At 36.1% G+C, this 15,315-nt stretch overlaps 2 protein-coding genes across 2 annotated transcripts; both read left to right on the forward strand.

The window, feature by feature from the left end:
* Nucleotides 1–12,921: 12,921 nt before the first annotated feature.
* LOC145045281 (protein FAR1-RELATED SEQUENCE 6-like) lies at nt 12,922–13,793 on the forward strand. The gene is made up of 3 exons (XM_078993618.1): nt 12,922–13,167; nt 13,227–13,466; nt 13,530–13,793. The coding sequence occupies exons 1-3, from the start codon at nt 12,922–12,924 to the stop codon at nt 13,791–13,793; spliced, it is 750 nt and encodes a 249-aa protein (XP_078849744.1).
* Nucleotides 13,794–13,953: 160 nt separating this feature from the next.
* LOC145045282 (uncharacterized) lies at nt 13,954–14,706 on the forward strand. Its single transcript, XM_078993619.1, has one exon. It carries the CDS (start codon nt 13,954–13,956, stop codon nt 14,704–14,706), a length of 753 nt encoding a protein of 250 aa, XP_078849745.1.
* The last annotated feature ends 609 nt before the right edge of the window (nt 14,707–15,315 follow it).

The following is a 15,315-nucleotide window of genomic DNA, read 5'->3' on the forward strand; positions in this document are numbered from 1 at the left end:
GCCCAACTAGATAATCCATGGAGCATTAGCCCACTATACAAGTATGGATGATTTACACAATCAACCCATATATTTAATTAGTCTTCTTTTGATCACTTAATTAATCCTAGATTAATTCTTGATCAATACTAATTAAATAATCTTATTATTCTTATTATTAATATACTAGAACTTATAATATATTAATAACCATAAGTGTCTTATTTCTCTCATTATAGTCTATCCAAGTGCAGGATGCCATGCAACCCAAATGGACCATGCCGGGTCGGGTCAAGTCTTACCAATTATAGTTATGGACTTAGACATTAATCCAACAGTCTCCCACTTAGATAAGTCTAAAACTATTATTGCGTATGACTTCAGGAACCAACTGGCAATCGTAGCTCTCAAAAGCTTCTGTCGAACTCTGACCTTGTAGATGAACTCTGATCTTGTCAATGACTTGTCCATTAGATAAGGGATCATATATTCCTCCATTCTAGATATAATATGGACTGAGACATGGATTATAATCATTCTCTCTGTCCATTAGTTGTTTCCCGATTTCCGATTTATGACGACTGACTAATTGAACAAATCAAATCAGTCCTGGCCCGGCCGAGCACTTCCATTTGTCATCATCAAATCATCGAGGGGCCTACAGATATCGCTTTTATCCCGAAGGTAAAAGGAATGGATAAACTTCGACTCATATGGCTTGTTCTACTACTTGTTGAATCATACACAAAGACACGTTTAATAACATCGAGTTACCAATGCATTTTCGTGCAATCAATGTACAACCAACTTATAGTAACAACTCATATGTCTAGGTTTGAAGAATATAAGATATTATCGTCTCATGATCACTCTTGATAAAATCCATGAAGTGATTCCAATGAGCGCGGGTTGAATCCAATACTCAGAACTTATGAGAACTCATGAGTGTTGTAGCCCTTTGTCCAACATCTTAGACCTCTACAAGCCAACCCATGACAGTCTTAATTCATATCTACTTCCAACATATGACCGACTGTGGATGGTTTGAATAACTTAGTCATCCCGGAAGAATAACCTAGTTTATTCGGGAAGTCAAAACATGCAAAGTGAAACACAATAATAATTGAATCCAATATGGTCTCAGAACTTATGAATATAAATAAAACACCTTTTATTTATCACCATATGATTACACATTATTCATTGTATACTGCTTCAGCTATCAACTTTTATTCTTGAATTTAAAACAATAGTTGTCCAATGCTCCAAGCATGTACACTATGTTTTCTAAACACTAGTCATGCCATACACCAAGTATGCATACTATGTTTGTCTATGATCTTTACTTTGTGAACTAGATCAATTGAACATAGCTTCAATGATTCTCTTTTCACACTCCCAAATCCTTACTGCAAATGCAAGAATTCCAAATTCATGTCATTTACTGAAATCTGTTAGATTCTAAACTTATATGCATCGATCCTCTTGTAATGATTATGCACAAAGTCAGAAAGACTTAACAACAATCATTACAGAGCATTCCAAAGGAGATCAAGTCCTTGGAACCATCCTTCTTGCATTAAGTTTCCTTAATCTTACACAGATTGAAAATTCTAACTTTGAAACATTTCCAGATTCCATTTCGACTATCACTTCTGAACAAGAGTTGCCTCCTTATAGATTATGTCAATATGGTCCTTCCAGAATTATCACTATACTTCCAATTGTCCTTGAGAAACCAGTCTTTGGTAAACCTTAGATTGTCCTCGACAATTGTTTAATCCTTTTAGTCATATCCAGTTCTAAACCTTTCCCCTTCTTAATGCCTTAGACATTTGGAAAATTTTAGAAAGGATGAATATAGCACATGTAATCGATCCTATATCCGAAGCATATGGGACACGATTCATGATGTCTCACATAAAGACTAAACCAGTCTTTTGCTATAACATTTCCATTTCTATTTGCCAAGTTCTCATAATTCAGATTATGAAAAGGGATGCCGTAATCATAATCGAATTTAAGAACGCAAATAATGGACCCATATACAGAATTTCCTTAAGTTGAACCAATCCAACATGAAATTCATATATATCCTTGACTAAATGATTAAAACCTCACGATCTAAGCTTATAGATTTGAGATGAAGTATAATTTCCTCTCCATTAATTATAGCAAAACAACTTTTTCCCAATTGAAACCTTTTGTTTTCTATAATTAACATTGCTAGCTTGCAATACTTATCGTAATTATCATGCTCCCACTAACATGATGATTATTAGCATAACACTTATGCTCCCACTAGCTTTGACATGTACTCAGAAATCAGCTGGACTTCTAGAAATCAATACTTTATTGACTTTCTTACCAAAGTTCAGATTTCTGATACTAGATTGTTTTGATAAGACTTTATCAAAAACATACACCTTCCCTTAGATAGCTCATGGGTGTGTCAAAACAATTTTAAGAACTATGAAAAGAGATGCCGTAATCATAGTCTTGATCGTTTTGACCTTTGCCATTTCTCACAAGTCCAAGTTAGTGTGCCGGTAAACCACACACGCTCCACTAACAACTTTGAGAATGCAAACATCACAATTACTATCTAACTAAAATCTACTTAGTGGAAGTGTTTCCTCACCATCATTTTCATGAATCAGAGAGAAACCTTATGACACTTAGATTTATTGGTGTATGAGTTCCTACCCATATGAATTTGTCAAAACCATAATCACAAGACAAGGATAATGACAAATCCAAAACCATATGGATTGAACTCAATCTTAATTTCTTGCCACCTGGCAGCTCAAGGGCCTAACATTGCTTCCAAGTTGTTGTGCAACACATTGAGAACTCTAAGTAACCATGCAAATTACTTGGTACCCTTAAGTGTTTACCCCTCAATCGATGTGCCGGTTAACCACACACGCTCCATCGATACTATGATAAACATTATGTTGCCCTTTTCCTACCTTGTTAAATACGAGTTAGTGTGCCGGTTAACCACACACGCTCCACTAACCGACTTAAACAAAGTGCAAAGTGTAATTTCATGGATTAGCACCTTATTCACATTTTCCTAAGTAACTAAGATTGGGTATTATTTAGAGTTTAGTTACTTATCATTTATCATTAATACTTTTAATGAAGGGAGAATTATAGTCATGTCAAACCCGTTCGGCTAACGACCCTCCACCAGTCAAGCAAGCGGTGGGTGAGAGTGGACACCCATTAAGTTGCCATTTTATAGGCAACAACCTTATACCCACCTTATAGACCAGCTTCGTGAATGAGGCGTACTAGCGGTAAGACCGACTTTACTCTTATACATATATATTATTAACTTATAATATTATAAAGTATAAGGGTTGAATTTTAACTTTTAAAATTATAAGGGCTAACTTGGAATTAAAGTATTCATAAGAGAAAACTTTACAAATTCCAAAACTTGAGGGCAAGTTTTGAAACTATTCAAAACTAATTAATTCCATAACTTATGTGTTTAAAGTAGTTTTAATCCAAAAACTCTTCAAGTTCCATAACTTGAGGACAAATTATGGAAGACTTTAAACTAATAAAGAATTAACTTTTCTTTATTTTTATAACTTATGGAATTAATTAATTAAGGTTACATTCTTTTTTTTTATTTATTTAATGAAGAGACTCTTCATTTTTTGTAACCTTTGCCAACTTTATGAGTTTTATGAGTCTTTAATGTGACTCTTCATGTAACTTGAGGATAAGTTACACAAACACATTTTATACTCAACTCTTAGATTAAAATGGATTGAAAACAACTATTTCATTCAACTTTTCTATTAATCTAAGAAACTCATAAGAACAAGATAATTCAAATCAAACTTTTTCATGTAATTAGTCTAACCTTTAAACTAATACAAAACATGAATCTATTGACAATTATCTTTGAAAATGGATTAGCATGAACATTACCACATTAAAAAACAAGTTTATAAGTTCAAAAACAACTTAGGGTAATGTTCCTAGTCCATTTCTAGCCAAAAACCTCGAAAGTATGCTGTCTGGGGTCCAACTCGTCGAGTGCATGAACACAACTCGGCGAGTTGGATGCATTTTGCCTTGGACTCGTCGAGTCCTTTCATGGACTCGGCGAGTCTGCTGGGTAGACAGCAACAAAACTCGATTTTTCAGCCTCTATTGCAAGTATAACAAGAAAACAAGCCTAGGCTCTGATACCACTGTTGGGTTATGAGCATTCTAACACTCCTAAGTGTACATGCAACCCTAAATACCTTGGATCTATGTTTTCTCTATTATACATGCAAATATGAACATCCAAGGTATTATCCTAATCTAGCATACAAAACTATCAATATAACAAGATAGAATACATACCTCTTTGATGTAGAATGTCTTCATGAAGCTTGAGTGCCTAGTGCCCCAAGTGTGACACCTCAAATGGTTCACACAACACCAAATACACTTGGAATAACTTGAGAGAATTCTACACTTCATAAAATCGGCTAGCCCTCTCTAGAATAATCTAGTGGCCGATTTTGGTTAAGAATAATATCTATATATAGTGTTACAATTAGGGTAAACTCTAATTGTCATGACTTTCCATTTCCTTGGATCCATGGGTTCAAATACACCATGGAGCATCCAAGGAGCATCATATGGGTTTTGGCCCAACTAGATAATCCATGGAGCATTAGCCCACTATACAAGTATGGATGATTTACACAATCAACCCATATATTTAATTAGTCTTCTTTTGATCACTTAATTAATCCTAGATTAATTCTTGATCAATACTAATTAAATAATCTTATTATTCTTATTATTAATATACTAGAACTTATAATATATTAATAACCATAAGTGTCTTATTTCTCTCATTATAGTCTATCCAAGTGCATGATGCCATGCAAGCCAAATGGACCATGCCGGGTCGGGTCAAGTCTTACCAATTATAGTTATGGACTTAGACATTAATCTAAGAATTTGTTCATTCCTCCCTTTCCTTTGGCTGAAATCCTCTCAACTATCATTCCGATCTTCAAATCTCATAAGTTTATTGTCCAAACTAATTAAGATCTTACATGAACTAGTAATTTTACATGATTTCCTCCGTGAAATCATTCCATTTTGTAGATCTTCAAGTTTCACCAAGAAAACCAAGAACACATACTAGTGTTCTTGGCCAAAAACGACCATTCAAGCCCCTAGATCATAAGTACTCTTGTTCTAACTCATTGTACACTAGGTTTAACATGTTTAGGGCTTAGAAAACATAAAGAATCACATGATTTAAGGAGTTTATGGCCAAGAGATGTTCTTGGGCTGTAAACCCCTTTAAGTGGTGCAAATGGCACCCTAGTCCCTCCTTTGGCCTTGGACACTAACCTAGATCACCTCCTTGATGTATTAGGGACCTTAAACACCAAGTTTTGAGGGTTGAATGAGAGTTTACGGCCAAGGATCCCCTCAAGGGCGTAAACTCCCTTAAGTGATGCAAAGTTGACCTAATCAGTTTACCAAGCCTTGGATCTTAGTCTAGAATTATACCACATTGAACTAGGGACTTCATTCAACGAATTGGTACTTCATACCATGAGTTTGCGGCCGTAAACTCATGAGGAAGTGGTCCCTAGGCTGCAAACACATATAAGGGCTATTCTTGGACCTTACACCCACCTAGCCTCTTTGTTTAAGCCTTGGAACACTTAAACACATAAGACACCTTACCTTTAAGCCTCATTTGGTGACCCATTTGAGAGTTTATGGCCAAGAGTAAACTCCCATCGGCCGTAAACTCCAACAAGTATGGTTTATAGACCATAAACTCCCTTACAATGCCTTGCACTCCTTTGTTGCAACCCAATGGCCTCCTAACACTTTGACCAAAGTGTTTTCCACGCCTTAGAATGTTTATACTTGTCTAATTAGTGTTATAATCACTAATTGTATATATACATATATCTTTATATGTTATTAGGATCATTTTGTGTGTTTACTTATTCACTTGACACCAAGCACTTGTCCGACACTTCCATCCGATCCACTCACTGTAGGTGAGTTCATACCCCTTAAATTAACCTTTCAAATGTTTTTAGATGTTTATAAATGCTTTATGTGTGGAATACAAGTTGAATCATGATAGTTATTATATCAATCACATGTGATTAATTACTAGCATACAAATGGATTTACTATACGTTTAGCTGTTTTACCAAACAGATTACATCAAATAACTTTCTCAAACGTTTTCACATGTTAAAACTCTTTATCAAACTGATTTACATACTGTATGTTTCCTTTTAAACCCGGTTACACTTGTGTTTCAAACAAATGTTTTCCTTAAAATGTCTTATCAAACAAAATACTTTCAAATCGTTTTATAAACTGATATCAAGTCATCATTTCTTAGTATTAAACTTTTCAAAGGTTTTACAAAACTTCTTATATACTTTTATATTGTCAAATGAATGCCTACATATGTATATTTATATAAATAATGTTTAAAGGATTTAGGACATCTAGCTCGCTTTATTTCCTTTTCCTCGTTGGGATGTGGCCTTAGGGCATCTGTTACTCGCTCGAATGTCGTCTAAATATTAGTTATATATCATGTATACATATATAGACATAAAATTTCCCTCAATTAGTTAAGTACCTTTGGGTAGCAAAGGCAGACTTTCGGGTATACACGTACATTACTTGTAACTATAATACATATAGTTAGGAGATATTACTTACTATCCCAAGTGTAAGGAATCACACAAGAGTCAGTTCATTCATGAGTCTATACTAATACAATATATACTATATGAAGAGATACAATTACAGAAACACAATTACAATACATGATAATAGAACAAACACAATAAGGTGCTATAGCATGGAATAACTACAGGATCTAACTATACCAATGAATCACTAACGCATTGTGATAGTTATATTGGGTATACATGATCATAATAATGTGGATGTTCACGGCTTGCAATCATGCAGGAGTCGCTTTTGGTTCCCAGAATCCCTTGACCGGGGAGCGTTTAGTATGGGATCAAGCCATCACATTATGCCTTAACCCTCTATTAAGGCAAATTACTACAATAGTAGTCACTCATTACAAATACTATAGTACTTACACTTTACATACGACAATTACAAAAGGATAAAACTCCAGTTAATATATTATTAATACCTTTACTATGTGTCATATTCACATTATCGATGAGGTAGATTAAATTTGAATAATAATAGTTGTACAAGGAAAAACCTTCACTTAAGTAGAGGTTCGAACTTCCAAAATAGTCGGGTCTTGGTAGAAGGTTACTTTCAAAACAGTTGAGTCTTGGTAGAAGACTATTATTTCTACTAGTAGGAAACACAGGATTTTCTAGAGTTTTCAAACGTTTACAATTACTTACAAACACTTTCATACTTACACAAACTTTTCTCCAAACATTTACAAGTGTTTCCTTTACAGTTTTTACAAATCGAAGACACATAAATACTTATGAATTCACCAGCTGTATTGCTGATACTCACTTTCAACATAACTTGTATTCTCATGTCAAAAGTAGACAGGTACGACGACCCGGTTTTGTGAAGACGCAGCAGTCAAGACTCGTCATTTATTTTGATTATTCATTATGTCATTTTATACTATGAAAGAACACATGTGTGTTTAAAATTATACTATTAATGCAATGGATGATGTTGTTGCTTGTTTACTACTTTACATTGTTATGATACTTTACATGACATCCTCCGCCCAAGAACTTTTGTGCCGTTCTTGGTTTTAGGGTGTGACAGATTGGTATCATAGCATTGTTTATAGCGAATTAAATATATAAATCCATAAAAGATATACTAACTATAAATACAATGGGATTAAAAATACTCTAACCAAGACTTATACTTTTAAATAATAAAATATTTAACGAAGTATACATACCTGCATTCATATTAAAATCCATGTCACAATGACAAGAAAAAAAGTATTACGATTGTTGAATATCACAAGTAAACTCAAGGATGTATGGTCAGTCTTGGGAGTGGCATAGCTTGATCAACTATGCTGGTCCGAGGAGTGATTAGCACATGCCCAAGAATGGTTGTGATGTGGCAACAAGTCTAAAAACTTACCAGCACTACCACAATGAGAACATTATAACAGAACATAACTCTAAAATACTATAGGAGTAATTTGTGTTACTATAATTACTTACTTGAGAACTAAAAAGGGTCTTAATTACTAAGTCGATAGTTGCTAAGTGGATACACCAAAGTTATATGTAACTAGGATGTCATAGACTTAGAATCTGTGAAATTTTTAGTTTACCCCTATTTATTGTGAATTTGGAGTTAATGTCACTTATTCGAAGGACTATCCTGTTTTGATTACATATAATTGACATGGACTTTACAAATAGTGATGTAACTAATGAAGATAACATGGCTGGACTCCATCCTCACGGCAATCCATACCTTCCGAATGAAGACAATGATGGATGGTTTGGAGAAGAACCCGAGAATGATCATCCAATCCATTTGAATGATCACCATGCTGAAGACGATTCGGATGATGCTAACTCCGAGGTCGAGGTTGAGAACCTACCCCCGGTAGCTCCCATTCCAAATCCTAAACCTCGTCCGGCTTTTCATGGCCCGATGCCTCCTTGGGTAGAATTCTTGGAAACATGGAGCGAAGATCAAGATCAACCTATGCGTTTAATGGAGACCGAAGCTTCTACAACGTAAACGAAGGGATCTCAGCAGACAAAGTTCTACCAATTCTGATCCGTAGTGTTGCCCCAGAAGAAATTCAGGGTAGGACGGCTCTCTAAAGTATCAAAGAGGTTAATGCCAACACAAGAATGCATACGATCTGCACCAATCGCCTTGATCACACACGTGAGAGATATGAGAGAAACAATGAGACCCTGCTGCAAGCACTAGCTGAAACTCGAGCCGAAGTCATAGAGTTTCGAGTATGCCAAAGGGTGTATGAAAGATACCTGCTTGATATGGAACATCAACTAGCTGAACTAAGGGTTCACTATACGGTTGACCGTCGCCAGTAAGAGATACTTTACCTTCCTTCTTTGTTTTAAAGAACTGTGTTCCTGTCTATGTGTTGTGTTGCACTTTTCTATGTGACTACCGTGTATTGTATGTAGTTTTAGTTAAGTCCTTATGTTGTCAAACACTTTTCTTCTCCGAATATGATGTAAGACCTACTACAAGGTCAATTTTCCCGAACTTATTGCATCTTAAACATCGATGATATTGACAGTCGACTAACTTCTGTGTCACTCTTTGTTCAAATACTTTCATCATACTATCTTTGGGGTCTATCTGAAACCCACTCTAGTCAAGTTATTGGACTAGGGTAATTTAACTCCGGAATCATTTTCAAGCCTTTTTCAAAGGTTGGATCATGTTATCCACCAACCAATAATACCTCAGTTTGAACGGAAAAACGTCTTGAGACCATTCTACGAACTTACGTCTACTCTATACTGGGACTGCATCATAGGGTTGTAGGTCAAACCCTCGAGAACATACTTCTACTCTCTTCATGAACGATCGAAATTCATCTAGGTTTAACGATAACATTTCTAAGTATTCTAGTAATGTTTACTGGGAATTCTAGTTCATTAAAAAGGATTCGCAATAAGGTTATTATTATGATTTTCCTCGCTTATACATCCCCGAGTTATATATAAGGAAGACCCGGTAGACAATAGAATATGAGATTTCTAATTTGGTTTCTTTTCCTCGTTGGGATGTGAAACTAGAGTAGAATCACACATTTTACTATCCGCCCAATCTTTATTATATCATAACGTGTATAAGATAAGTTTTCACTTATAATAACTCATCTCTTAGTCAGAATCAAAATAATATAGGTTCAATCATATCAACTCATGAACTCCTTTTCTTTTCGTGTAACAGAATCATGTTGCTAAAGAAAAATAATCAACCCCTAAACCAAACACCAACTCTTCAGATTGATGCAGGTACCATTCAAGCTGCAGTCTCAGCTGTCGTTACAGTTATTCTGACTCACCTTCACGCTAACAACACAAATGTTAGCGGGATTGTTGGCAATAATTCCAATCGTTGTAACAATCGAAGAAATCAACAAATAGTAACAGTCACAAACACCCAAGGCCACAACTCAGAGTTTAAGAAACGAAAGCATCGAGCCCAAAAGGAATAAAAGCGATATGATGGAACACTTCTTAAGTGTAAGAAGTGTAGCTATCATCATAATGGAGCCTGTCGGGTATTGTAATGTATCAATTGCATCAGACTGGGGCACATTGCCCGTTTTTGTGAAACCACCGCCACCACTAGAGCCAGCCAAGGTTGCTATGATTATGGTGTGACTGGACAGTATAAAAGGAATTGTCCAATAAGGAAAAAAATGAAAGCACCCATGTCCACATAATTCCGACCCGACACATCATTTCCACCATCGATGCTAGTACTAGCCAGAACTGTCACCAACGCGGCGAGCTAGGGCACCTCAAGAAAGATTGACCAATAACAAAGAACTCTGGCGCAGACGTGAAGATACTAAGGATCACTGTCGTAGGAGAAACTACCCCGGACCCACGTTAAAGTATTTAAGGCATTCGTTGTAACAGACTCATAAACTGTTTAAAACTAGTGCCACTCGAATCTTATCTTTTACGACATCCCGTCAGTAAAGGGATCCTCGTGCTGCATGTACTTGCCTTTTGTAGTATACCTTGTTTGCAGCAGTATTCCTATAGTTACTTTAAAAGTAGACAAAATTGCAAATTTGGTCCCTGTGGTATGTCAAAATTAGCATGTTTGGTCCAAAATGGATTTGGTTTGCAAGGATGGTCCAATAGTTTCTATTTGTTGCGAGTTTAGTCTAATGGCTTAACAGCCATTACCAAGCTCCTGTTAATTTACCCATGCCCCTCTCTATTAAGGGTATTTTAGTCCATTCATCCCTGTAACCGTTCCCGCTAAAGCTCAATAAAAGCAGTTCGTCTCCTCAATAAAGTAGATCGTCGTTGTTTAACCAAGCTCAATAAAAGCCCGAGACACAAAATCAGTTCTGTTAGTTAAGCTGCAGTTTGTAGAGATTATCGGTGGATGAACATACCAATGTGGCACGTAAGATTGTTAAACACACCCTTCAACCCCAAGGTTGTTTATGGTATGTAATTTTCCCTTTTTCATCTTTAAATTTCTTGATTTTTTTGTTGAAGTAAGTCCACCTGAGGTGTTTTTTTTTCTTGTTTTGAAGATGGATACCCAACATTGTTTACCATTAAGTTGTACCATGGAGGTGAGTTCACTAAGTACCCTGATGTCCGTTACATTGATGGAACTGTAAACTATGTTGACATGGTAGATATAGATGAGTTTTCAGTTTATGAGCTCGATGCAATCATGAAGGGTTTTAGATATGGGGTTCCTCCTGTTATATACTACCATTTTCTTATGCCTGGTGGAGACTTCCACTTTGGTCTTCGCCCTTTAGGAAATGATCAAGATGTTGCAAACTTTTCTCAATATGTCAGTGAGCACAAAGTGATGAAGGTATACACAGAACATGGTGAAACAAGACTACTCACCTATTTCTTGAATCCTAAGCCTGTTACCAAGGTTACCCTTGTACATTTAGATGAATCACATGAGGATGTGCAACACATTGATGAAGCTCCTGATGACCAATCAAAGGAAACACTTGTGATGACTACACCTACTGATAATTTAGTTGAGGTGGTGCCCACTCAAGCAAACCAACCTGAAATCCAAGTCAATGAAATAGTTCAAGTCGTATCCTTGTCACCTGGATATAATAGGAGAAGGGTTATGAGCAAGGATGGAGTGATGGCATCTTGTAGTAAGAAAATATACTTTGATGATATTGGTGAGACTGAGCAGATAGCCAAAGACTTTGTTGAGGCAGCTACTGATTTTGATATTGGACTCTACCAACAAATACTACAAAGCAATGTTGATGGAGTCATTGGCACTGACATGCATGATGTCAATGAACCTCAGATGGATGAAGAAAACCAAGCTCAGATGGATGAAGAAAACCAAGCTAAGATGGATGAAGTAAACCAATCTCAGATGAATGACTTTTGGGATTTTGACTATCAAACTGATGCTTTTGTCCAAGATGGAAGTGAAAACCAACCTTAGTCTAACATGGATAGTAGTGGAAAAGAAAATGTAAGTGAGGTTGAAAGTAAAGAAGGAAGTGAAACAGAGCAGGAAGATGATAGTGATGATAGTGATTATTGGGTGGATGAAGATAATGTAATTGAAGATGTTAAAGTTGATATGAGGGATTTTAACATGAGCATTGATACAAAAGTATAATTCTTGGATAAAAAGGCTAGGATTCCTAGACAACATGAGAGTGATGAAGAAGCAGATGAGTTAGATGTCATTGACAATGATGCTTTTGATTCCATGGATGAGGATTCTGATCAGGACAGGAAGAGAAGAGCAGTTTTGAAACAACTAAGTAAGGAAAAAAGTTGTTCTTTTGGTGAGGTTCATAAGTGTCATTTTAAAATAGGTCAAAAGTATAACAGTAAGCAGGAGTTTAAAGAGAAAATCAAAATGCATGCATTGGAAACAAAAAAGAATATTGCATTTAAAAAAAATGACAAATCTAGATTGAGGGCCATATGTAGTGGAGTTGTGGCATTTAATAATGATGTGGTTGGTGAACCTACCCAAACTGAAAAAAGTAAAGGGAAAAGTAAAGAAAAGGACAAACAAGGTGGGACAAGTCAGGAAAAAGCAGATTCTTCTTGTCCTTAGATGTTACATGCCTCGAGGTCTACAAATGCAACCAGTTAGTACATTAAAACAAATGAAGACAAACACACTTGTATGAGTACAAGGAAGGTGAGAGCTGCAATAGCAAAGTTTATGTCCAAACAAATCATGGATCAGGTAGAATCCAACCCTACTATCCCAGTTAAAGCTCTCCAAGAACAATTACAGAAGAAGTATGGAGTGGGTTTCTCAATTCATAAAGTTTTTAGAGCTAAATCAGATGCAAAAAAGATTGTAGTGGGTGATTACCAAAAGCAGTATGAAGTTCTGAGAGACTATATCCTGGAGTTGCAGTCAACCAATCCTGATACCACAGTCAAATTAGAACTTAGAGATGTTTCAGAATCTAATTTGGTAAATTGCACTTCTAGATGTTTCAAAAGAATCTATGTTTGTCTAGGGGGATGAAGAAGGGATTCAAAGCTTGTTTAAGAGATTTCTTGAGGCTAGATGAGACTCATAAGAAAAGCCCTTATCCAGGCCAAATCTTAACTGCAGTTGGATTAGATTCCAACAATGGCATATACCCACTTGCATATTCCATTGTAGAGATTGAAAACTGTGAATCTTGGAAGTGGTTCCTTGAAAGTCTTGGTGATGAATTGGATCTACACGCTATGTCTAATTTCACTTTTGTTAGTGACAGACAAAAGGTAATGGTTGTTTATTTATTATTTTTAATGTTTATTTGTTAATCATGTGCAATTTGTTGCCAGGGTTTGCTACAAGCAGTTAGTCAACTGTTCCCATGTGCTGAGCATAGGTTCTGTCTCAGACATATACATGAGAACATGAAGAAACAATGGAGATCTAAGGAATATAAAGATCACCTTTGGGATTGTGCCACAGCTACACCAGTGCTAGAGTTTAACCATTACATGCACCAATTCAGTCTATATGACAAATCAACATATGAATGGTTGAAGTCAATACCACCACAACATTGGGCAAAAAGCCATTTCACAGGTAAGCTATTATGACCCTTTTACCCTTTTACCATTATACACTTTGACCATTTTACCCTTTACACAACATTATGACACTTTTACCCTTTTACCATTATACCCTTTGACTATTTTACCCTTTACACAACATTATGACACTTTTACCCTTTTATATTCAAGGAGAGCAACCACAGACATGTTGTTACACAACCTTTGTGAGGTGTTTAATGGAAAGCTGGTTGATGGGAGAGACAAACCAATTATTAGATGCTTGGAGTTTATTAGGGAATATATGATGAAGAGGATATGCAATGTCCTCAAGGTGCAACAAAAGTGTGTAGGCCCACTCACCCCAACAGCAACAAAGATCATGGAGAAGAATGAAGCAGCTGCTACTCAGTACATTGTAGAATGGTGTGGTGATGAAAAATACCAAGTCAAAGGTCCATGGAATGATCAATATGCTGTTGATATGCATGAAAGGGTATGCAGCTGCAGTAAATGCGAATTAACAGGTATCCCTTGCAGACATGTGATTTCTATGTTGTATAACAAAGCAGATCATGGTGAGTGTGTACACGAGTTCCATACTTATGTCCACAAGGTGCACTGGCTACAAACTTGGAAAACTGCATATGGGTACAAGGTGGAACCAATTAAAGGTTGGGCACTATGGCCTAGAAGTGAGTGTCCAATGCAGATCACACCTCCCCCACACCGTAATCAACCTAGGAGACCTAAGAGGAAGAGAAGGCAATCCATGGAGGAGAAAAGTCAAAGAAAGAGTCAAAGTCAGAGTCAAAGGTTAGATGTTGGTCCCAGTGAGATTCATGGTCATGGTCCACATGGTAGTGGGAAAATAACAAGAAAGTTTGTTAGTGTGACTTGTAGTAAGTGTGGAAACAAAGGGCACAACTCCAGGACATGCAAAGGTCAGGGAGGGACTTGATGGTCTATGTTGGTTTTATCTTTTGGTTTGACTTTATGAACAAGTTTGGTTTGATTCCTAGATGCAGGATGTCTTTTATTGCAATAACTTTGTTTTCAATTAACTTATGACATGTATTTTGAAGATGGTAATAGGTATTATGTCTTCAGTATGCTTTTGTGTTAACTACTTATGGATACATTATATGTTATCTTTAGAAGGTTATGTATGAACAACAGAACAAATCCATAATTGGTCAATAGATACCAAATTTTCATTACCATTACTTTGCATTACAACAATGTTCCACATTAGAAAAAAAAACTAATTAAACCTGACACATATACCCCTATCCTATTATAAAAGATAACCGCAATCAACCTGTGGACTTACAACAAGAACACCAACACAACAACAAAAAAAATCCAACTATAGACTAGGTAATATTTCAACATAGTTTCTTCTTCTTTGATCTTCTCCACTGCTTTTTCATGCTTGCTTGCTTGTTCTTTTATATCATCCGTTGCTTTTCGTAGCTTATTGATTGACCTAAGCAGCCCTGGTATTATAACTTTGGAACGAGCACACACGGGTTCATCATACCACCTAATAAACCCACATGATGAATTC

Source organism: Lactuca saligna, chromosome 5, assembly GCF_052625555.1.
Source record: "Lactuca saligna cultivar CGN05327 chromosome 5, ASM5262555v1, whole genome shotgun sequence".
Taxonomy (NCBI): domain Eukaryota; kingdom Viridiplantae; phylum Streptophyta; class Magnoliopsida; order Asterales; family Asteraceae; genus Lactuca; species Lactuca saligna.